The sequence below is a fragment of the Gopherus flavomarginatus genome, chromosome 4, assembly GCF_025201925.1.
Source record: "Gopherus flavomarginatus isolate rGopFla2 chromosome 4, rGopFla2.mat.asm, whole genome shotgun sequence".
In the NCBI taxonomy this organism is placed as follows: domain Eukaryota; kingdom Metazoa; phylum Chordata; order Testudines; family Testudinidae; genus Gopherus; species Gopherus flavomarginatus.
Genome location: NC_066620.1, coordinates 118,087,444 through 118,110,008, shown reverse-complemented (window position 1 = coordinate 118,110,008; position 22,565 = coordinate 118,087,444). Strand labels below are relative to the sequence as shown.

Below are 22,565 nucleotides of genomic sequence, written 5' to 3'. Positions count from 1 at the left end.
CTGTCAATGTCCCAATCCAAACTACTTCCACCTGTGTTTATTTTTGTTAAATTGCAGTAATGGCAGTTTTGAAGAAGCAAAACTGCTTTCTAGCATGAAAGGTTAATGTGTAAGTTCAACCCACCACATCAGTTTGCCTCAGCAGATCATTTTTTTTCTACAGCTCACTGGATTTGATCAGCATTTGGTGGGAAGGGGAGTAGACTTTACTTAATGATTGTTCCTCAAAGGATTTGTAATCTTCATTACTTGCCGTGTTGTTCATCGTATAGACCTTGATTCAGCAAAGCACATGCTTAAGTGCTTTGCTGAATGAGGATCACAGCGTGCAATACATATACCAGCATGTACATTATACACACACAACCTCCCCTCCCAACAACTATCAAAACAATGCTGCACACACAATTCTCTCCCCGAGGAGAGGATGAGAGAGAGAACCAACCACACATGACAGATATTAGTCTTGTTGCTGCATGACCTATTGAAAAGTGCTCAGATACAATAGTGATGAAAGTTGTATAAGAACCTATATAGAACAATAATAAAGTCAAAATGTAACACAAATTATACAGTGTATGCAAGGCAAGATGGGTAATGTTCTGCCACGGAGATGAAAATAGAGTGTAAGAAGTTGCACAGGTAATTTGCAGATGTGATTCAAATAACGTCCAACTTGTCAGTCACTGGAGAGTTTGAATTGCTTATAATATCATTTCTTGATGATACTTTGAGTAAGCTACTTTGCCCAACCTTTCAAATAACACAACAGTACTATGTTTTCAGATTTATGTAACGACAAGATATTTTTTGTAATCAGATTTTAGAATATAGTAAGCATGATGACACTATTAGTAATGGCCTTTAACTAGATGTCTGAAAGCTAGATTGAAAAATGGAAAGGTGTTTGCATTCTTCAGTATATATACAGCCATTGAATCTTAGGTCTTTTGCTTTATTGCCTTAAAAAGTATATATATTTCTGTTTGTGCTACTGAACTCGTCCTGTCCTCACTTCTGTTGTTTTTTTTCCCCCAGGATTATTTCCAGCAGTGCTGAACCTGGCTGCCAATGCTATCATCACAACCAATGCTACCTGTGGAGAAAAAGGCTCCGAAATGTATTGCAAACTTGTCGAACATGTACCTGGACAACCAGCAAGAAACCCCCCACAGTGTCGTATTTGTGACCAGAACAGTAGGATTCCACATCGTATGTATGCAATTTTGTTACCTTAATAGACATGCTCTTCAGAAAATATTTCTATGAGAGTTTTGTCTAGGATCATTCATATTTAGGGACTTCGTGACCAAATGACTGGCAATGGATGGGGGAGAGGGGCGGAGGAGGAAGAATAAACTCTAGCTTATTGGCTTGGTTACTTTGGAAAATTCCTCTTGATATGAGTAAAACAAATTTTTCGTGCCTGGGCTAGCTTTGCAAAATTCTTACCTTTAAATTAAATTAAACTCGTTGGGTCAAAGAGTGCTTAATGTTCAGCAACTGATATTAGAGTCTCTGAAGCTCTCACTGATTCATACGGATTTGTGATTGCTCAACACTCATGAAAATCAGGCCATTTTTTAGGTACCTAAATATGGGATTAGGTCCTTAATTTTAATCTGAAAATTCTGAGTTTTTTTTAATAATTTACAAAATTTTAATTTGGGGTTGAGGCCAATTTTATTTATCTTAAGCTTGTTCTGTGATTTTCCCGCACCTCCACCCCTTCTCAGCTTGATGTTAATTCTAATTTCACTGACTAAAAAGCCCTCAAACCACTGAGTTTTTTTAATACTTCATTTTTTAACACTATAATTGATCATTGCTAAAATTATTTTGTTTTAAAGACCAGCCTCAGGGTAAAATCAATGTTCAAGCATTAATTTATTATCAGGCACAAGGAGAGTTTTGTACCTCCTACACGATAAGTACATACGAGGAAGACTAGAACCGAGATAGAGCTGTATGGTAGTATTCACATATTTTCACCCGCTCTTTCAGTGACGGAAATGAACAGCATATTAGCACTATTCTCCAAGGTAAATCTGAAGAATTTCTTGTATAATTAAAATCACATCCTCCATTTTGGGAAGAGCCAAATATGTTGTTAATAATAAAAATACATAATCTGTGATCATTCACAAGGCAAACCAAACACACAGTGTGAGGAATAGATTTTGGGTTGCCACATCCCTGTGCCCTGCTCCAATCACTGGACAGTGCTGTCTCGTTTATATATCAAAACAAACAAGTGCTATAGGGTTGTGTGTCTTTCACTCTTATTAACCTTCAACTGTCTGGTGTTAGAATGCCTGGTCTTTTGTAGCCAGCCACATCTCAGTTTAAGGTTTTCCTAATGTTAATCCGGCAGTTTGAAGAGCCTTATTTAAACAGAGATGACTCATTAATCAGAGTAGCATGTAATGTAACCAGACTTTAAGTGATCCCCTTGGAATCTGTGAGTCTGGTGTGCCTCCCCTTAAGTACTGTAGGAGGAAATGAACACAGACTCCCTCGTTAATCGCAGGTGAGCCCAAATTAAAGGAAACAGTGGGATGGGCTTACTTGAGGTGTGATTCCCCTTATCATTCATCATTCAGGTTAGTCCTTGGAGTAGCTTTTCAGTCCTGTCCCTTTTGCAAATGTTATATTATTTTCTCTCTCATGTTAAATAGGGAAAACATGCCAGCAACTAATCAATGTTTTCAGATTAATTATGATTAAACTTTCATAATGGAGATTAAAGTTAATTGTTGGTTCATCTTCCAACTCCACTTTTCAGGACTAAATCTCTCATCAGTTTGGCTGGAGGAGACTGATATCAAAATTTCCAATTAGACAACTTCTATCACAATCACCTAGGAGCCCTGAGTTGAATTTACAGATGATTTTTGCAAGCACACATTTTAAGACCGGAGCTGTAATGATGATCAGAGTTGTTAGCTTTGACAGTGCCTAGAGCATCAGCTTTTCTCTCTCTCTCTCTCTGTGTTAAATACAGAGATGATTCCAGTTGTCATGGTCCCTGGATAAGCTGTCCTGCAGAGGCCTTTTTTCCAGTCCTCTGTGTTTTGAGTGGCAGGCCTTGCCTCCACTCTGTTTGGGACATGGCTCTGTGGCACAACCACTCCCTAACTGGGTCTCTGTATTTCCCTTCCCTCCCCCCAGGTAGCCTACCATAATACCTAGCAAGCCCGATGGACTTGTTACTTGCAAGTGCCCTTGTGGATAGCGATAATATGCAGTGACATTTTTCAGAGTGTATTTTTATTGATTTTTGAGTATTTTGTAGATGTGCAAAAATTGGAGTTTATATTGTACATATACAATGGTATATACTGTAATGAATAATCTCTTTGTAATGTTGCCTTATGCACCTTAATGTAGTACTGTTTCAAACAGCACTACATTAAAGTGCAGTAGGGGAATCTTTAGTGCACGCCAGCAGGGTCTGCATGCACAACAGATTACTGAACAATTAATTAAAGCACAACATATTATTGCACTTTAGAGAGCACATTACGCCTCCTTCTAGACAAACCTTTAGATACTTAGAAACTGGAGTTTTTACATTGTTTATTGAATAAACCCTGATTTTAAAAAAATATTGTATTGGAGGTATTGATTGGTTAATACCTAAAACCTAAACCTAAAACCAGAAGCCCTACCTACTTTCTTGTTCCTCTTGAGGCTCCAGTTTGACATGACTTAGCCTTGAAGTCCCACATTCTTTTGGGGACCAAACTGTAGCCAGCTTGCTGCAGCAATCTCTCTCTCTCTCGCTCTCTATCAGCTTTTGATCCCTCCCATCTTGGCCTGAGCCAAATAGCTCTGTTGCTAGAGTGGGATCTGAGCAGTCCCTCTTCATGGGTATAAACCTGACTATTGTATTTGAGGGGAGGCTTCTTATCTGGGCTGTTGCTTTATACTCCCTGCCTGATTTCTATAACAACTGCCTCTGATCTAACTGTATATTCAGGCAAATATTTCCCAATTACCTACACCAATTATGCTTCCATTTGTACCACTAATATTATAACAAGCAAATGCTAGTGCTTACTGGTGCCGCTGAATCATTTGATATTTAAATACACTTCTGGCATTTGCAGTTTTAAGGACTGACACCTCCCCTCACTCCCACAAAACACTTTAATTGTTTCTTTAAATATGTTCAGACATTCTGGCTTTCATTAATGAGGCAGGATTCCTGTCCTCCACAGGCAGCTGACGTGATACGAAACCTCAAAAAAACAGACTTTCAATCTGCTTGGTTGACTTAAAAACAAATAAAAGGTCGGTAAACTCTCCAGTTTGATTTAGTCCCCTAGGAATCTAAGAACAATAAATAACTTCTTTTTCTTCCCATTTTATGTATCTAGCAATGTATTTTTTAGGAAGTCATTCTAAGTGAAAAGGTAACATTTATCATGTGCTTGATACCACAAGAATAATACATTCTCTGACTGTGTATAATATCTTCATTATCTAGCAGCTGGGGGAAGGAGACACATTATTGTGTAAATAATTTCTGATTTTTTTCCTCCTTTGGATGTAGTCTTGCTCCCAGGTAAATCAGTGATTTCTGTGGGTGCAGGATCAGATCCTTTAGAATTGTGGGTGGGCTACTATCCTGTATGCACAAGAGCAGATCCTCCTGAACCATGGATAGACAAAAAATACTCTTTGCAATTACTGGGTGATGTTTACCCAAATGCAGAGAATGCAAGCAAGACCCTATACCTTCTAAATACCATAACATAAATAGTTCAGAGGGTCTTGAGGAGAACCTTGAGGGGAGAGAGAGAGATGGAAACCTCTTAAGCAGTGGATTATAAAGCACTCAAATACTACAGTGGTAGTTCTTGGATGAGCTCTGTGTAGAATAGAATAAAATTTCTTTCTGCATGAAGACTGCATGATTGCATATGACTTCCAAACACAAATGCTAGCACATGAACCACAGTACCTTCTCCTTCACCTGCCTGCCAAGTCCTAAATTCCTGGTTTGTGTTCATTACATTAGCTGATGATCTCACACTACCTGTCTGGAGATGCTGGTTTAGGTTGCTGTGGTCTTCTTGGAGGTTGCAAGGCAAACATATAATATCAAACTTCCTTCAAAAGTAAAGATGATCAGTTATTTTGTTTTAATGTACTACTTTGTCATTTTAAGTCTATACTTGTATTCTGTTACTGATTTGGGGGTTTAAAAAGTCTTTTTGATTCTTATTTCATAATAACGCTTTGTGGTTCACCTTTAATAATAATAGGAGATATACCTATCTCCTAGAACTGGAAGGGACCTTGAAAGGTCATTGAGTCCAGCCCCCTGCCTTCACTAGCAGGACCAAATACTTATTTTTGCCCCAGATCTTTAAGTGGCCCCCTCCAGGATTGAGCTCACCGCCTTGGGTTTAGCAGACCACTGAGCTATCCCTCCCCCACAGGTGGAGCATGTTGCATACTGCGTCATAATACCAACAAACACATGGAAGTACTTTTATGTACAATATTATATTCATATCCTGTATTAACTAAATGCGACCACCAAATCACTGCTGACAATTCTAAAGATGTTTTTCTTTTACATATTGCCAATGGTCCAATAGAACGACACCCAATAACTAATGCAATTGATGGGAAGAACACTTGGTGGCAGAGTCCCAGTATCCAAAATGGGATAGAATACCATCATGTTACCATTACATTGGACCTTCAACAGGTACTGTTTGTTCTTTGTTTCTGCAAACCTTTCTCACTCACATAATTGCTGTCTCATTCATCATTCCTTATTTTGTCAGTGATGCTTTTGGATCATAAAGATACTGCCAGCTTCATTATAACATACTGAGTTATATGGACTATGCACAATGTAGCTTATTCATTGTAGCATAATACATATATGGTTTTTTTTTGCTTTTTTTTTTGTTTTTTTTCATAAAGATCAGATTTCAGTTTATTTGTTTTTAAGACATTTTGAATTAGTCTAATATGAAGTATTCAATGTTTGTTTCAGCTGTAGGTTTAGATCTTTAGAAATAAGTCTAATTAAAATGGTATGTGTGGGGGCAACAAATTTATTAAAGGTTTAATAGGTTTAAAATGCTGCATTTTTTAACTACTAAAATAATAAAGCACTAAGAATGTTTTCAGCTTTGATAAGGATAGGTGCACTTAAAGTTGTTTTTTTTTTGTTTTAGTTTTTTTGAGGGGGCTAACAAAACCTTTAAAAAAATTGCTTCTCGTTACTGAAGGCTCTGCAAGCTGTCAGCTGGTTTTAAATTAAACCTGGGCTACTTGGAGTGTTAACAAGGCTTGTTGTATTTGCATAGACTCAGTAGGAGTAGCCTCAGGTTTCATGTTGCATCTTCTGCCAATCATCTCTGACTTTTTCTATGGTATTCTTGACAGCTGTAGTTTTCTGGAATACCGTTATTTGATGCTCACAGATCTGCTGGATTATGCCAGACATGCAAGCAAAAGGATTTTGGGTGCTAGAGGAGAAGTAGTTTTATTTGTATTGTGCTAATGCAAATACAGAATAACTATCCGTCACCAGAAATACACATCATGCTATTAGACTTTTCATCCTGCTACTCAATATCATAGAAATTAAAGATGGACTAGATAATCCAATAGGCTTTCACCTTATCCCCAAAACAATGGAATATTGTCACCAGGTTCCCTCAAAGTTCGCTCTTTTCTGTGATCTATAGGCTTGTCCCATATACCAAGATTATTTATAGGATGGGCTAATGTGAGGAAAATGCAGTTCTTTTTTCCTTTGTAAAAGCAAAGGGGGAATGTCCCCATCTCTCCCTGGCTTGGGTAAGTAGCACAGTCCTCACAAGTTTCCCTTCTCTGTAGCTAAGTGTGCAGAGATCCTCCTACAACCTCCTGATTCAATCTACTTTAATCCCTGGGTAGGATTTCTTGGTTTATGGCTTTCACCCAAAATCTGAGTGTTGCATATCCTCAATTATTACTTCTCAGAAGGACCATTAACCTTGCCACAGGATTACAGGAGTTTGTAGCTGATTATCCCAGAAAGAGTCAATGGTCCAAAAAAAGCCTAGAATAAAACACAGTTTATTAGAAAATAAAATGAAATCAAATGTAAGAGTACAAGAAAAACATATCTAGGACTAGGAGTCCCTAGCCTTGTCTAGTTTGGACCTCACCCTTGAAGTTAATCAAAATCCATCAAAATATGATGCTTAATTTTCTAGAATTCTTTCTTTCATTTCCTCAGAACAGACAAACCACCATCTACATACAAGGCAGTAAAAATGCTTGTGGTTGTTTTATATTAACTTTCCCTCTAGCGGTGCTGCAGCGGTCGGAGTATTTGAGACAATGGATTTGCAGACATGGTCCCTTGCTCCTGTTATACCTTGGAGACGCTCTGAAGTTCAGGTGTGAGTTCCTTCTATCATTAGCATTCTAACCCTGGAACCACCTTTGTCATTACTGTGACATTGCACTCCGTATGTTTTTATGAAAATATGCTAATGAGTGTGAATATAATGTAACTGGAATATGCTTCATGCAAAAGGTCTCTTGTGTAAGATATCATTACAAAGCTTATAATCTATTGAGTGTGTTCATCCTATTTGTATGAATGAATCATTTTTGTATTTGAAACTAGAAATATGAAATATAACTCTGAGGTCCTATTGTAATTATGCAAAGTATGGGCCATTAATGGTGGTTTGGAATCTTGATGGCTCCCATTAACCAGGACAATTTACTGTAGATGGCTCTGTTTACTTGCAAGCCTTCCTGTGAGTTAGGCAGGGAAGAATGAAGGCTTGGGGTCTTATAGGACATGTGACCATGTCACCTAGTATTGGAATCCATCTTAAACCTGGTGCTTTTCCATTTAGAAGGAGGGATGGGAACCCAGAGAGACAAAAGATTCCCACCTTGTGCCAAAGGCATAAGGCGGTGGAACAGAACAAAGGGGGCTGCAGTTATGAGAAATCCTCTAGCTACCACCTGAGCTGGAACAAGGACTGTACCAGGGGAAAGAATTGGGCCCAGACTAGAAAGGAGTCTAGTCTGTGAAAGAAGCTTATTGAAACATCTCTGAGTGTGAGATTTTATCTGTAATCAGTTCCTTGATGTATTAGGCTTAGACTTGCGTATTTTGCTTTATTTTGCTTGGTAACTTACTTTGTTTTGTCTGTCGTTACTTAGAATCACTTAAATCCTACTTTTTATATTTAATAAAATAACTTTTGCTTATTAATTAACCCAGAGTAAGTAATTGCCCTCCTAGGTATTAAACAGCTGTGCATATCTTTCTATCAGTGTTACAGAGGACAGACAATTTAAGAGTTACCCTGTATAAGCTTTATACAGAGTAAAATGGATTTATTTGGGGTTTGGATCTCATTGAGAACTGAGTATCTGGGTGCTAGAGACAGGAACACTTCTTAAGCTGTTTTCAGTTAAGTCTGCAGATTTTGGGGGATGTGGTTCAGACCTGAGTCTGTATGTGCATCAGACTCGAGAAGGCAGAGTTCAGAAGTCCCAAGATGGCAGGGAAAACAGGTTCTGTAATCCAGCTCGTCACAATTACTATATTGAAAATGACGTTGCTCCGGTCACTCACCTATGTCATCGTCTCATATCCCTGGCCCAGTGTCTAATGAATATTTTTATTTTATCCAATAAGATATTTGGTTTTTGCTTGAACAGGTTTGATTTTAGCCTTCTGCCCTTTAAAAATGTTCCTTTGACCTTACAGGTACTATTACCTGCCTTCTCCCTATACATTGATTTTCTGTCTTGCTGGCTCGGATACATTAACATGCAAATAGCTTTCATGTATCAGAAATAAATTAACATCCTTACCCTTCACCATTCACCCTCCCCAAGACATTCCTTCTCTGATTGTTAGATAGTAGGATGGTTTCATTCAACTACAGTTTTAAGAATAAGGCTCCCCTATCTGCCAATAATTCCTTTATGTCAAACCCAGCCCCATAAACTAGTACATCCCCTTTAGTGCTGGTATCCAAACTGTGACAGGGAAAAACCAAGAAGAGTTTTATTTAATTATATATCTTGCTTACATAAAAAGGGCTGTGGTGACTATAGAGTTACAGTGCCTATACTGAAATGTACATGAGATGATGGTTTGACTGTATTTAAGGAATTTCTGCAGATACCAATAGCATATTACAATTAGCACACTGTGACCTCTATATTAGTTTGCTTAAATAAAACATAAGTGTGTGATGGTGTGCAAGGGGGAGATTGTACTGTTACCCCTAGCCTATGGTCGCTGCACAATTAACTGTTCCAAGTATAGCCCAGAGAAAGCGTAGACCAGTATCAGATGACTTCTTCTGCACCAGCTCAGCTGTGCAGTCGGTGCTTCGGAGGAGCAGATTCAAAGATCTGTCCTTTCATTCCCTATCCATCTTCACAGAAGTGGGGGAAATTGTGAAGCCTGTGCTCTCCCCATGCTCTGTCTGGCAATGTGAGTAGTCTGTGCAGTTAAGGAGGCACCTTCTACCACTTACCACCTTGCATAGGCCAAGGGATAATTTTGCTCCCCAACGGTAGTGATATATATCAATATTCATGGCTTTAAAATGTCAAATATATAGCTCTATACTATAAGAAGTAGTTTTGATTGTACACACAGAGCTGTAGGCTTTAATAGAGTATTCAGTAAAAAATGAGATGTCTATTCCAGCTGAGGTCACAGACAGCAGTCACCATGAATGGATGAAGGTCACAAGATGCCTCTGATGCATCATTTAAAAAAAAAAAAGATTTTGCTCCTTATCTTTGTTGGCAAACATGAGATTCAATAATTGCCAGTGATTTTACTGATGTATTCTTGCTGTAAGTACAAAAAATATGTAACTTTTTAAAAACAGATTTGTCACATTATTTCTTCAAATAATGGACTGTAATTTGCAGGAATGCATTAGCAGTATGTTCTATTACTAATAATTATGACTATACATGGAATGCTTTTAGCAAATTCTAATTTTATGAAGAAAATTAGGAAAATAATTACTATTTCCTTCATTAAATAATTCCATACTTTTTGAGGGCAATTGTATTATTTTTCTATTATGACTGCACTGCATAATAAAGTACAAGAACCAATCCATGCAACAAACCTCGATGCCAACTCTGCCCATATATCTACACCAGCGACACCATCACAGGACCTAACCAGATCTGCCACACCATCACCGGTTCATTCACCTGCACGTCCACCAATGTAATATACGCCATCATATGCCAGCAATGCCCCTCTCCTATGTACATGGGACAAACTGGACAGTCTCTACAGAAAAGGATAAATGGACACAAATCAGATATTAGGAACGGCAATATACAAAAACCTGTAGGAGAACACCTCAACCTCCCTGGCCACACTATAGCTGATCTTAAGGTGGCCATCCTGCAGCAAAAAAACTTCAGGACCAGACTTCAAAGAGAAACTGCTGAGATTCAGTTCATCTGCAAATTTGACACCATCAGCTCAGGATTAAACAAAGACTGTGAATGGCTTGTCAACTACAAAACCAGTTTCTCCTCCCTTGGTTTTCACACCTCAACTGCTAGAACAAGGCTTCATCCTCCCTGATTGAACTAACCTCATTATCTCCAGCCTGCTTCTTGCTTGCATATATATACCTGTGCCTGGAAATTTCCACTACATGCATCCGACGAAGTGGGTATTCACCCACGAAAGCTCATGCTCCAAAACTTCTGTTAGTCTATAAGGTGCCACAGGACTCTTTGCTGTGTCTGCATAATAAAGTAATGGTGCATCATAGTTAGTAATAACTAATGAGTTATTTGAATAGGTGACACATCTAACTTAGAAGAAGCAGAAAGATTATCATACATTTAAAAATGGCAATTATATTCTTTTTGCATTAATTAAAGAAAAGGGGTAAAATATTTTTAAAAGGGCTTACGACCTGGGAATTAAGCTCTTAATTCACTCAGGTGCAGTTAAAAACTTTACCCATAATGCCTTGTGGTTAGAGTGTGTTTTAGGAATCAAGACTTTTGGATTCTGCTTATGACTTTGATACTAATTTTGGGGGGTAGCTTGGGATGGCCACATAACTTCTCTCTGCAAGAGTTTATCATTGGTACAATGGTGATTACGTCATCATTTACCTCCTCACAAGAGTGTTTTTGAGGTATGAGTCATATTTATAAAGCATATTGAGATTCGTGGATGAAAAGCATTGTACATATATTGTATAAGATTTATTATTCTGTTACAATTAATAGCTGATCAAAAATATTCATTCAATGGAATTTGATAAATGTAAATGTGCTTTGTGCAGACTGTTCATATGGCAAGTTTGCTTGGGGATAAACACACTTACATTGGGCTGGCCTGATAGTGTAGTAGGAGCAATTATGAATTTGATTTTAACTGGACCCTTTATTCCATGTAGTGGGAGCACCATATCTATGAAGTGTGCATCACATAGGAACAGGGAGTGTTGTGCCTTCTGTATGTGGTTTTGTTAGACACTGGGTTTTAGCTTTAGGAGCAAGGGGTAGTTTTGCATTCATCCTCATAATGCAGCAGGGGAGATTCTGATGCAATGAGATCAGTTCCAGCACAATGGAAAGTATTCCTTTTCAAAAGGATTACACCCTTTCATGAAGGGCAGGGGAAGGAAATAGGGAAAAGTTGGAAATACGTGGACTTCCATCGAGGTCTGGAGTTGCAAGTTCTACTCCTTGTGATATTGATTCCCTTAAGTCCTCTAATGGTCAGAAGATACTGTGAAAGATTAGCAGGGTTTCTATAGGGAAAACGGGCAAATCCATGGGGAAGCTGATAGGTGGATGCAGGTGAGATGGTCATCCCTTCCAGTTCTAGTCCTGGAAAAGAAAAAGAAAAAGCAACATAATTTGAAATTATTAGAATCTCAAAATATTTCTTTCAAATTTGGTTTAAAAATGAGGTAGGGTCCCTAGTTAAGCTCCCCATCACCTTTGCTTTCCTACTTCTAAAGACTTCTGATAAAGGTTCTGTTCTATTGTTCATGTTTTGAGTTGTATTTTAGCTGCTAGTGCCTTTAGAAAGCAAGCTTTCAGAGGCAGAGACTCTGCTATTCAAATAGCATGTTTAGTGCTTTGAACAGTGCCAGATACACCATGTGGAGCGAGCTGTATAAAAAATAGAATGGCTGGGAGTGAGAGGGAGACATATTACTTCATCTGAAGCAGTTCTCCCATTCCCAGTTATGAAATGCATACAGCACTTTCATGGATGTATACTCTGAACTCCTTATTTCATGATTTTGTGTTGCTCAAACATCACTTTGAGGATTTTCATCTGGTTCAGTATAATCTTTTATGAAGTGAACCGGTTGATTATCTTTTGGAACAGAACCAGTTGATTTCCCATGAGTGAAACCACAGAAAATGAACTTCTGCCTTATTACTCAGTTCCTCCATAAACTTAATAGGAATAGTGTCATGAAGAAGAAAATTGCAAAAGGGAGAGTTATTTGTTTGGTTTTGTTTGGTTTATATACATGACATTGCAGAACTGGGACACTACATGCTGAAGGAGAGACATGATGGAGCTAGGCAACTGTGAAAAGTTAAACTGAGAAAGGCTGGAACGTGAAAACAACAGGATAGAACTCAGGCTAGTACTATAAAAACTCAGTATAGCAGTCGGTGGGAAAAACTCCTTAAGAGACACTGCTGTCAGTGGAAGGCAGGATGAAATCAAAGCAAAATTTTCTGCAAAACAACCACCAAATTAGAAAAAAGTCATTATGGGGAGAGAGATGAATAGGAAAAAATAATTTAATCCATTTTGATTACTACAGTTATGGAAAGGAAAAGTAAGACCAATAGAAATAGGATATGATAATGCCTTTAAGATAATTTTTCACAGCTGTATTGTGGGTTCCACATATAAAAATGGATGGTTTCATCATGTTGGTAAAGTACTTTTTTTACTTACAGACTTTTGTAAAGCTTGAGCATTTAGGTTTGTATGCAATGGAGTTGTTTATGCATCTGCAGCTGTGTTTTAAAATATATCTGTAATATGGGCTATGATTTTGAACATTTGGAGCCAGATATAAACAGAGCTAAGAAAAATTATGAATATCAATGTTTTGTGAGTACCCAGCCTGATCAAAAAATATCAAAAGCCGTTAGTATCAAGAACCTATTAATATTTATCTACCCCAGAGCTATGTTCCAGGATGGTCTAATGTAGTAGTATTGCTGATTCATGCTTGAGAGAAAGAAACCTTCTGTGAAGGGGCCATGCACACTCTCTCCTCCTTAACTTGTGTCCATCTAAGGTCTGACTGGCCCTAATGACTGCTTGGGAAGAAGTTCCCTACAGCCACCAGGGCAGGATTCCCATAATGCACACCACAGAAGGGATCCTGGAGTGAAGTTCAGCTGTTCTTTAGAGCTCTTGGTCAACAGAAAGCAAAGAGAGTCACACTTTCATTAGAGATGTAGCTTAGGCTGAGACACCAGTTTTTTCAAACTTGGATGCCTAAAATTGGGCACATAAACCCATATTTATATATCAAAATGAGGCCTGTTTTTCAGAGATGTTGAGGAGCATCAGCTCCTGTTGAAGTTTGAGGGAGCAGCAGTCAGGGTCTTATTTAGGTAGTTGCATGCTCAAACCTCAGTGTCTCAAATTAAGCTCTTAAATCTGTACTTAATTTTCTCAATAAACTTAGCCTCATTTTCAAAGATGCTGAGCACCTACAAATCCCATTTGACTTTGGGATTTGTGGTTACTCAGTACAAATGAACATTAGTGCCCTTTTATTTATGTTCCTAAATAGGGATTTAGGATCATAACTTTAGACATTCATGTTTGAAAATATTAGTCAGAACTTTCCCCCTAAAAAGTGTTTGAACAAGAAAGTTACAAACAAACTGGAGTTGGAACATGTATGTAAGCTGAAAAACATTATGTTGTTTTTTCTGAAGAGCCACTGCTGAAGTTTTTAGTAAATAAGTCTAGGCCTTTCTGCTGTCCCATCTCTGTTCACAGCTGTATTCCATAGGAACTGTGTGTACCATGGTGTAAATTAAGTGCCAGATGTTTGGAATTTATTAAACCAGTGTCTGTGTCCACTTATTTCTCTCCTAAAAGAGATACAACCCACTTTTTGAGTCCTAAATCTTAATGATTACACAAAAGTTGTGGCATTATTTTGGATTCTGAAAGTAGATCTTTGCAGTCTCAGTTCAGAGACCCTCTAATTTAGTGGATCAAAGCCCCTTCTGTTGACCTGCCTCTCCTGACTCAAATCACATGGTTGGGACTTGTTAAACTAATACTTTAGGGAGCAACGTAGACTCATAGACTTTAGGGTCAGAAGGGACCAATATGATCATCTAGTCTGACCTCCTGCACAAAGCAGGCCACAGAACCCTACCCATCCACTTCTATAACAAACCCCTAACCTATGTCTGAGTAATTGAAGTCTTCAAATTGTGGTTTGAAGTCCTGAAGCTGCAGAGAATCCACCAGCAAGTGACCCATGCCCCACGCTGCAGAGGAAAGCGCCTCTGCCAATCTGCCCCAGAGGAAAATTCCTTCCCGACCCCAAATATGGCAATCAGCTAAACCCTGAGCATGTGGGCAAGACTCACCAGCCAGCACTCAGAAAAGAATTCTCTGCAGTAACTCAGATCCCATCCCATCCAACATCCCATCACAGACCACTGGGCATACTTATCTGCTGATAATCAAAAATCAATTGCCAAAATTAAGCTATCCCATCATACCATCCCTTCCATAAACTTATCAAGCTTAGTCTTAAAGCCAGATATGTCTTTTGCCCCCACTACTCCCCTTGGAAGGCTGTTCCAGAACTTCACTCCTCTAATGGTTAGAAACCTTCGTCTCTCTTCCAAAGTAACTTACGGTAGAGTAGTAGGAAATGTTACTCACACAATAGGGTTTCTATTTTGTTTATTATTTTGTTGCTGTAATTGAAAATGGCTATCCAAGGGGTGGTTGGTGAACCAGAATCTGTTTTGCTTCACAGCCATATTGCAGTGACGCTTGACACCATTGATATGGTCCATGCTGTAGTAGGTAGAAACTAGTCCTAGACATCTGTGCCAAACTTTGATCTTAACACTGTGCTGTAAGCCATTTTCTTGCCTCCAAGGAAGGGGAGTAATTTTTCTCAGAATGAAATTTTATGTGATGTAATAAACCACCTTTTCATATCTGAACTTCTGGCCTCAAAGATTAGGGTAAGGAGGCAGAGAATAAAGGATTGGTTTTGTTGTGTGCTAATCTTCATGCCATTGGTTTAGAGTGGAGATGGTAGAAATTATAATAGTCAACTTTAATTCCACTGGGACTTTGTGTGTTAGGAATGTATTTACATCCATGCTTTTTACATACCTTTACTTAGATATCTGACCAACGGGGAAGAAAAAAGCCAGATGTCCTGGGCTTTAGATGTTTTTGACAAAAATCAAAGTATAGTTACATAAAAGATAAAGCCAGCAGCTTCCCTCCACCCCAAAAGCAGAGTGTAACCAAATAGGGATTAGATCAAATCCAAATTGTGCATCTCATTACCAACAAATGCCAGCCTCTATTATACTGGGATAAAGAGGGCAGTGTGCACCGAAAATCAACCGAGTAAGTCCTGGGACACAAGAAAGAGGGCTCCGGAAAAGAGAGAGAACTAAGTTTGGAATATTGAAAGAGATCTAGCTCTGGAGGCCCTGAGAGATTCAGCCAGGGCCTGCAACTCAGAGATTGATTTTATATAGTTGTTTGTATTTTTTGCAATGTAGTAGAAGTAAATTAAGCTAACTATTTAAAATATTATAGTTTTTGAGAATTTGGAAACTTTAAGATTCTTGCAAGGAAGCCCTTGATTCTTATATACCTAAAAGCGCCTTTACACCAGTCTGATGATGTATGGGTCTTAAAGTGGATGTGAATTACATTTGTTACAATCATACTTACTCCTACTTGAGACTCTCTTATTTTGCCAGAATGGTGAAAAAGAGGCCTAGAGTAAAAGAATGAGGACCTCATTTCTAAGAAACATCCAGCCAAATTTCTCACACATGAGAAGCTTTTTTAAGCCGTTGAACTTTTGGATACTTATCAGAATTTAAGATGAACTCTAATCCTTTTGAAAGTCGCTTATCACTACTTCAGGTTTTTACTTTGCTGGTACTAAGGGACATAAACAAAATAGTGATCTATAGTATGTGGCAGATTATATTTTCCTCCTGAGTTCTCAAGGACTCTTTCTCTGAAATATTTGCCTGCTGGAGCTGAAGTTATTTTATAATTGTGCTCATTGTTTCTGATCATTTAAAGCAATTCTGCCATCAGTTTCTGATAACAAATATGCTGAGGATATATAATCATAAAAAATATTTTTTAAAAACAAACAGAACTGTGGTAAGTGTTTTGACAACATAGTTAGCTTTTTAATCACTACCTCTGTAATGTGTATTATACCTAGCATATCTCCTACTCTGTATTTTTCCCTGCCTTTCCCTCTGTTTGTTTAAAATATGCTTTTACAAAATTCATAACGATATACATACATTGCTGATAAATGTCAACCCCAGTAGAGTCCTGCCCCAGAACAATACAGTATTTACTATTTCCCCCACACTCCTACTCCTCAGACAAATGTCCAAGCAAATAGATTAACCTTTCATCAAGATTAGCAAATGCAGGTTCTTCCGTACCACCATGGGAAAGGAGTTCTAGAGCAAAGGATTCTCCAAGAGAAGCTCTTCTGTTTTTAATGGCTGAATGTCTAAGACATGATTGTCAATAAAACCAATCTAGTTGATCTCTACTTTTGTGACAGTACATAAGAAAGACAGGCTTCTCTTGGATAGCCAGGAGACAAAACATACATAGGGAAGCCATACCTTTCAGTTGCAATCTAAATTGGTTAGGAAGCAAATATATCCCTCCAAGAAGAGTCGTAATATCCTCTGTGTACAGAAAACACAGCTAACTTGTTAGGTAATTGGGTTGCCAATAAATCTCTTCGGAATTATGCTCCCCAATCTCTTGAACTCATTAATGAGTCAGACTACACAATTTTTATTGCCTTGTGGTCTGGAAGATTTCGTACTAACTTGTTTTTCTCACCCCCACATCAGAACATATACTGGCAAAGAACAAAAATGCTTCAGAATTTTCAGAAAGAGAAACTCTTTCAGTTTCTTGTTTCATTTTTTTCCCCAGATGACGGAAGTATTGATTAATATTATGTAAGCAGAGTCAGGATGAGCTCTACCCTGACATCTGGTGGAAAGAATTTCAGAGAGTGTATTTGCATAGCCACGCCTACCCCATCCCAGGCTGCCGAGCTGTGGGACTGATTTATGACAGAAATGACTCAACCTCAGTTGGGTGGTACTCACTAGACAAGGGACATGGGTTCCAAAACCCTGTGAATTGAGAGAGGCTGGGGACAGATATCTGTGCCTGGTGGTGCAGTCTCCTTGTGGAGCCAGAAGCACCAGTTCCACCCCCTCCTCTCTCCACTGTGGAATGTCAGAGTTGATTTTTTTATTCCCTCAATAATCTAGATACAGGTTACTGAGCTGAACTCACTTTGGGCTCATGGTGCACTAGCACTGGGGCTCCCCTACTAAGAGCTGAGATCACTAAGAGTTGAAATCACTAAAGAGCTGAAATTACTGAGCTGAGAGCACTGAGTACTGTGCTAACTAGTGGGGGAGCCTGAAGCTATACTGTGGAACAGAGCAGCTGGCAGAGAGGAGCAGTTTGTGGGGATGGCTGGAGCGGATCACGGGACAGCTGGTGGAGCGGAGCGGCTGGCAGAGCGGAGTAGCTGTGGGACGGCTGGAGCGGCCCACAGTGTGAGCGGAGCCGAGCAGTTTGCAGGGAGAACTGGAGCAGCTCATGGAGCAGAGCAGCTGGTGAAGCGGAGCAGTTTGTGAGGATGGCTGGAGGAGCAGAGCGGAGCGGCTGGTAAAGCAGAGCAGTTCGTGGAGAAGGCGGAAGCAGAACCCACGGAGAGGCAGGGAAGTTGGCTCCGGACCACGTAAGGTGCCCCTTTCTACCCAGGCTGGGGGGAGGGACCTCTACAGATAAACTCTTGAACTCTGGGGTGGCATTGACCAGAGACTTTTGGGTTGTCGGACTTTGGGGTGATTGGACTTAAGACCCTAAGGGGGAAAAAGGACATTGCCAAACGTACTTGGAGGTGGGTTTTTGTTTATGGTTTGTGTTATAACCCTGTTTGTGGTGTTTCTCTAATGGGATGCCGCATTGATTCCTTCCTTTTGCTACACTCAGACTCTGTGCTTGCGAGAAGTGAAGTATTGCCTCCTAGAGGCTTCCAGGGGGGTATGGTATGTAAGTGTCCCAGGTCACTGGGTGGGGGCTCGAGCCGGTTATGCATTGTGTTACTGAAACGGAACCCCTGGATACTGAACCCGGCCCTTGTTGCTGCCAACTCAGAGGGGCAGAAGGGTTACAATTATTTTTCCTCCTTCCCATTCTGACTGTTACTATAGTGGCATTTACCTTTCTATCAATGGTCAGATAGTTTCAGGATATGTGTCCTGGATACTGTGTTGTGTCTCTATATCCCAGATGACACACTGTGACCTAATGCACACCTGTATTCATATCCTGCACACTATTGTAATAGTCTTTGTCCAAAATATGCCTTGTGAGGTATCATTTGAAAACTAATAACTCACTAATCAATAATATATGGTAAAATGTGTAGCAACATTATATGTAAAATTATGAACATAAGCTGAAATTATGACTGAAATGTGTTTGCCAATCAAATTTTACACCTGGCCAGAGGCATTAGCTTGTCCTTTGTCTTTGAGGAATAGGTTTAACCCCTCCCCAGATTTGTCTGGTAATCACCTGTCAAGTGGCCATTCTTTGGCAACAGAAGGGAGCAGGAACAGAAAAAACTGCATTTTAACAAACCAACAACATGGAATCTCTCTCACCACAAGACTCCATATGTCCATCCTCACAATGGGAAGGAGTTTTATCTAGGGTAACCTTCAAGAAAATGCATTTTAAAGGGTGACTGGACTAGGAGGGGGAGAGATAGCTCAGTGATTTGCACATTGGCCTGCTAAACCCACAGTTATGAGCTCAATCCTTGAGGGGACAATTTGGGGCAAAAATCTGTCTGAGGATTGGTCTTGCTTTGAGCAGGGGGTTGGACTAGATGACCTCCTGAGGTCCCTTCCAACCCTGATATTCTATGAATGTAGGGTCAAAAACAACATAAGTATTCTCTCTGTCTCTTGCTCTCTTTCTACAAAGAAACCAGCTTTTGGATTTTCGGTAGGCATTCTGACATGAGAATTTGGTGAGCCCTGTTGCTGGAAACATGTGGTAAAGATTTTACCTTGAACCAAGTCTGGTTGTTAAATTTTAGTTACTAGAAAGAGTTTTATCTTTATTTTTGTCACCATTTCTTTAATACTTGTACATATACTCACTTAAAATGTAGCTCTTTGTCGTTAAATAAACTTGTTTTATTTTTTAAGCAATACTAATCCAATGTTGTGTTTAAACTGAATTGTTTGGGTAACTTCAGTTAAAGTAGCAAGCTATTGCATAAGCAGCAAAGAATCCTGTGGCACCTTATAGACTAACAGACGTTTTGGAGCATGAGCTATTGCATGTTGACCCGGTATAGGGGCAGTGAACCTATAATATCTGAACAGTCTAGGAGAGGGCTGAAGAGTGCAAAACACATGTTTTGGGGGAAAATCCAGGACTGGAAGTGTGTTGGGGTCACCCTGCAAGCGGTAACCAAGGCTGGTGGAAGCTAGAGTGTTGACTGAGTGTTGCTGACAGGCTGAAGTGATACACAGAAACTTAGGGTATGACCTGCATGCTGTTTGGCTGTTTGTGAGGGGGCTGAGGTTGGGCGCTACAGCAGCAAAACATTGTGAGGCACCAAAAGTTGCGGAACATTTGGTAACACAAGTTCTCATTGATCTAGATTGCACCCCAGAATGTGATACACACACACACACACACTGGTGCATTCCAAAATGATTATATTTATGACTGTGTTTTATTAGCAAGTCCTCTACTGAACAGAGTCCACAGAGAGTCTGAGAGACTGGTAGCATGACAGGTAGTAGAGGAATCTAAGTCTTGGTCAGATTTTGCTCCTCTTGCTGAAATGTGTTATAACTGCACAGTTGTCAGTGAATAAAAAACAAATTCTTAATAATTGATTTTTCTGGTGTACTATATGGGAATGCTGATGGTCATAAAATATGGCAGTGGTACCATTACAGCAGCCATTTATCACAAAATCATTATTGAAATGTAGGATCCATGCTAAAGCTAAAAGAAATTTAAGAGCAGCAAGATTCTGTGGTAGCTGTTGTGTCACAGGTGATGCATGTGTGTGTGGTGGGGGTATGTGTGTGTGGGGGTATATGTACAGCCGCTCCTCAGATTTCTACTTGGCCTCATGTAGGGGAGGGAGAGGAGCTCTGTCCTTCTCCCACTGCACCTGCCCCCCCGCCATGCTCGGCTCCTGTCCCCAACAGGTAGGCCCGGGCAGGGAGCAGAAGGAGCGGGAGCAGCCGCTTCTCATGCTTGCCATTCTGGCTTGCTGCTGTATGCAGCGTGGCAGTTGGCTGCCAGAGCACAGATGGGGAGGCAGTGCCTTCTGCCCCCAGCTCAGGCCCAGCTGCCGGGGACACGGGCTGAGTGAGCTGGAGCCCTCCCCCTGGCAGATTTCCAGCTCTCTTGGCTCCTGTCCCTGGCAGCCGGGCCCAGGTGAAGAGTGGGCCACTGCCTCCACAGCCAGGCTCTCTCTGTCAGGCAGCTGCTGTGCTGTGTGGAGCAATGACATAGAGCAGACAGCTTCAGCTGGTTTGACAAGTGGCTCCCTCCCACTCCCCACCTGGGCCCAGCTGCCAGGGAGAATGGCTGAACATGTAGGGGGAGAGGGAGGCGCCCCATTTTCCACAGGTAACTCTGGTGGGGTTGTGATGGTATCTTTCCCCAATCTGAACTTTAGAGTCCAAAAGTTGGGGTACCAGCATGAGTTCCCCTAAGCTTAATTACCAGCTTAGATCTGATACACTGCCACCACCCAAAAATATATAGTGTTTTGGGGAACTCTGGTCCCCCAAAAAACCTTCCCTGGGGATCCCAAGACCCAAATTCCTTGAGTCTTACAACACAGAGGAATAAGCCATTTCCCTCCCCTGCTCTTCCCCTCCAGGTGCTCCCTCCCTGGGCTCCTGGAGAGAGAGACAGATTCAAGCTCCGTGAATCTAAACAAAGGGATTCCCCCTTCTCCCCTCCCTTCCCCTTCCCTGTTAAGTACAGACTCAATTCCCTTGAGCCTCAACAAGGGGAAAAAATCAAACAGGTCTTAAAAACAAAACTTTTAATAAAAAAGAAAGAAAAAGGTAAAAGTTATCTCTGTAATTTAGATGGTAAAAGTTACAGGGTCTGTCAGCTTCTAGAAACTGGAGAAAAAGCCTCCTCCAGCAGAAATACAATTTAAAATACTTCCAGCAAACTACACATTTGCAAATACAGAAAACAATCAAAAGACTATAACCGCCTTCTCTACTAAATACTCACTATTCTGAATATATAAGAGACTGTAGCAGGGAGATTGGCAAGAAACCTGGTTGCACATCTAGTCCCTTCCAGGACCCAGAGAGAACAAAGCAAAACCCAAAAAACACAAACAAAGGCTTCCCTCCACCGAGATTTGAAAGTATCTTGTTTCCTGATTGGTCCTCTGGTCAGGTGTGTTTGGTTCCCTGTTTGTTAACCCTTTACAGGTAAAAGAGACATTAACCCTTAACTATCTGTTTATGACAGGGGTAGGGAGAGCATGGTGGCCCCGGGCTAGGCGCAGGGTGGTGGGTGTCACTGGGCAGAGAAGACAAGAGGAGCAGTCATGTGTCCTCCCCTTTAGATTGTCCTCCCCCCCCGCCCCTGTTATCAGGAAGTACGAGTCCTCTATATGTGGTGTTATGAAAGTCCATGATGATAAAAGCAGGATGATATCAGCAGACCTAGTAGAAGGTTGGTTATTGATTGATTAAGTTGCTTCTGGTGGTATATTGGCTTTATGGTCATAGGGCCTAATTCTGCAATGAGCACTCTAATGGAAGTTCAGGATGCTAAACAACTTGCTGTAGGAATTCAGCAGCTTGCAGGATTGGGTCAATAGTAATAAAATGACCTACTGACATTTGCTTTATTTCCTGCCCTTTTTTGTATTAGCTGATTTTGAACTGTAAATATTATTTTAAATATTTAATAAGATACCACCATCCCTGACAATATGGGTTACATGCCAGGACATCGCCTAGGCCAGACCATTGCATTTGAAAAGATGACTTGCCAGCAGCCTCAACCCAGCAGTGTTCTAGAACCACCCCAAGGTAATAATGGTGTAGTGATAATAAAGTAAACATTTTGGCAGAACCTGAGGTTCTTCTTCAAGTGATTGCTCATATCCATTCCAGTTAGGTGTGCGCGCCGCGCGTGCATGTTC

At 40.2% G+C, this 22,565-nt stretch overlaps 1 protein-coding gene across 5 annotated transcripts in view; it reads left to right on the top strand.

The window, feature by feature from the left end:
- The window catches only part of LAMA2 (laminin subunit alpha 2), a 515,739-nt gene that overhangs the window by 155,374 nt on the left and 337,800 nt on the right, over positions 1 to 22,565 (top strand). For all 5 annotated transcript variants that reach the window (XM_050949373.1, XM_050949372.1, XM_050949374.1 and 2 more), the window contains exons 2-3: positions 1,039 to 1,212; positions 5,613 to 5,725. In XM_050949373.1, the coding sequence (XP_050805330.1) occupies positions 1,039 to 1,212; positions 5,613 to 5,725 (287 nt within the window). The remainder of the gene's footprint in view (positions 1 to 1,038; positions 1,213 to 5,612; positions 5,726 to 22,565) is intronic.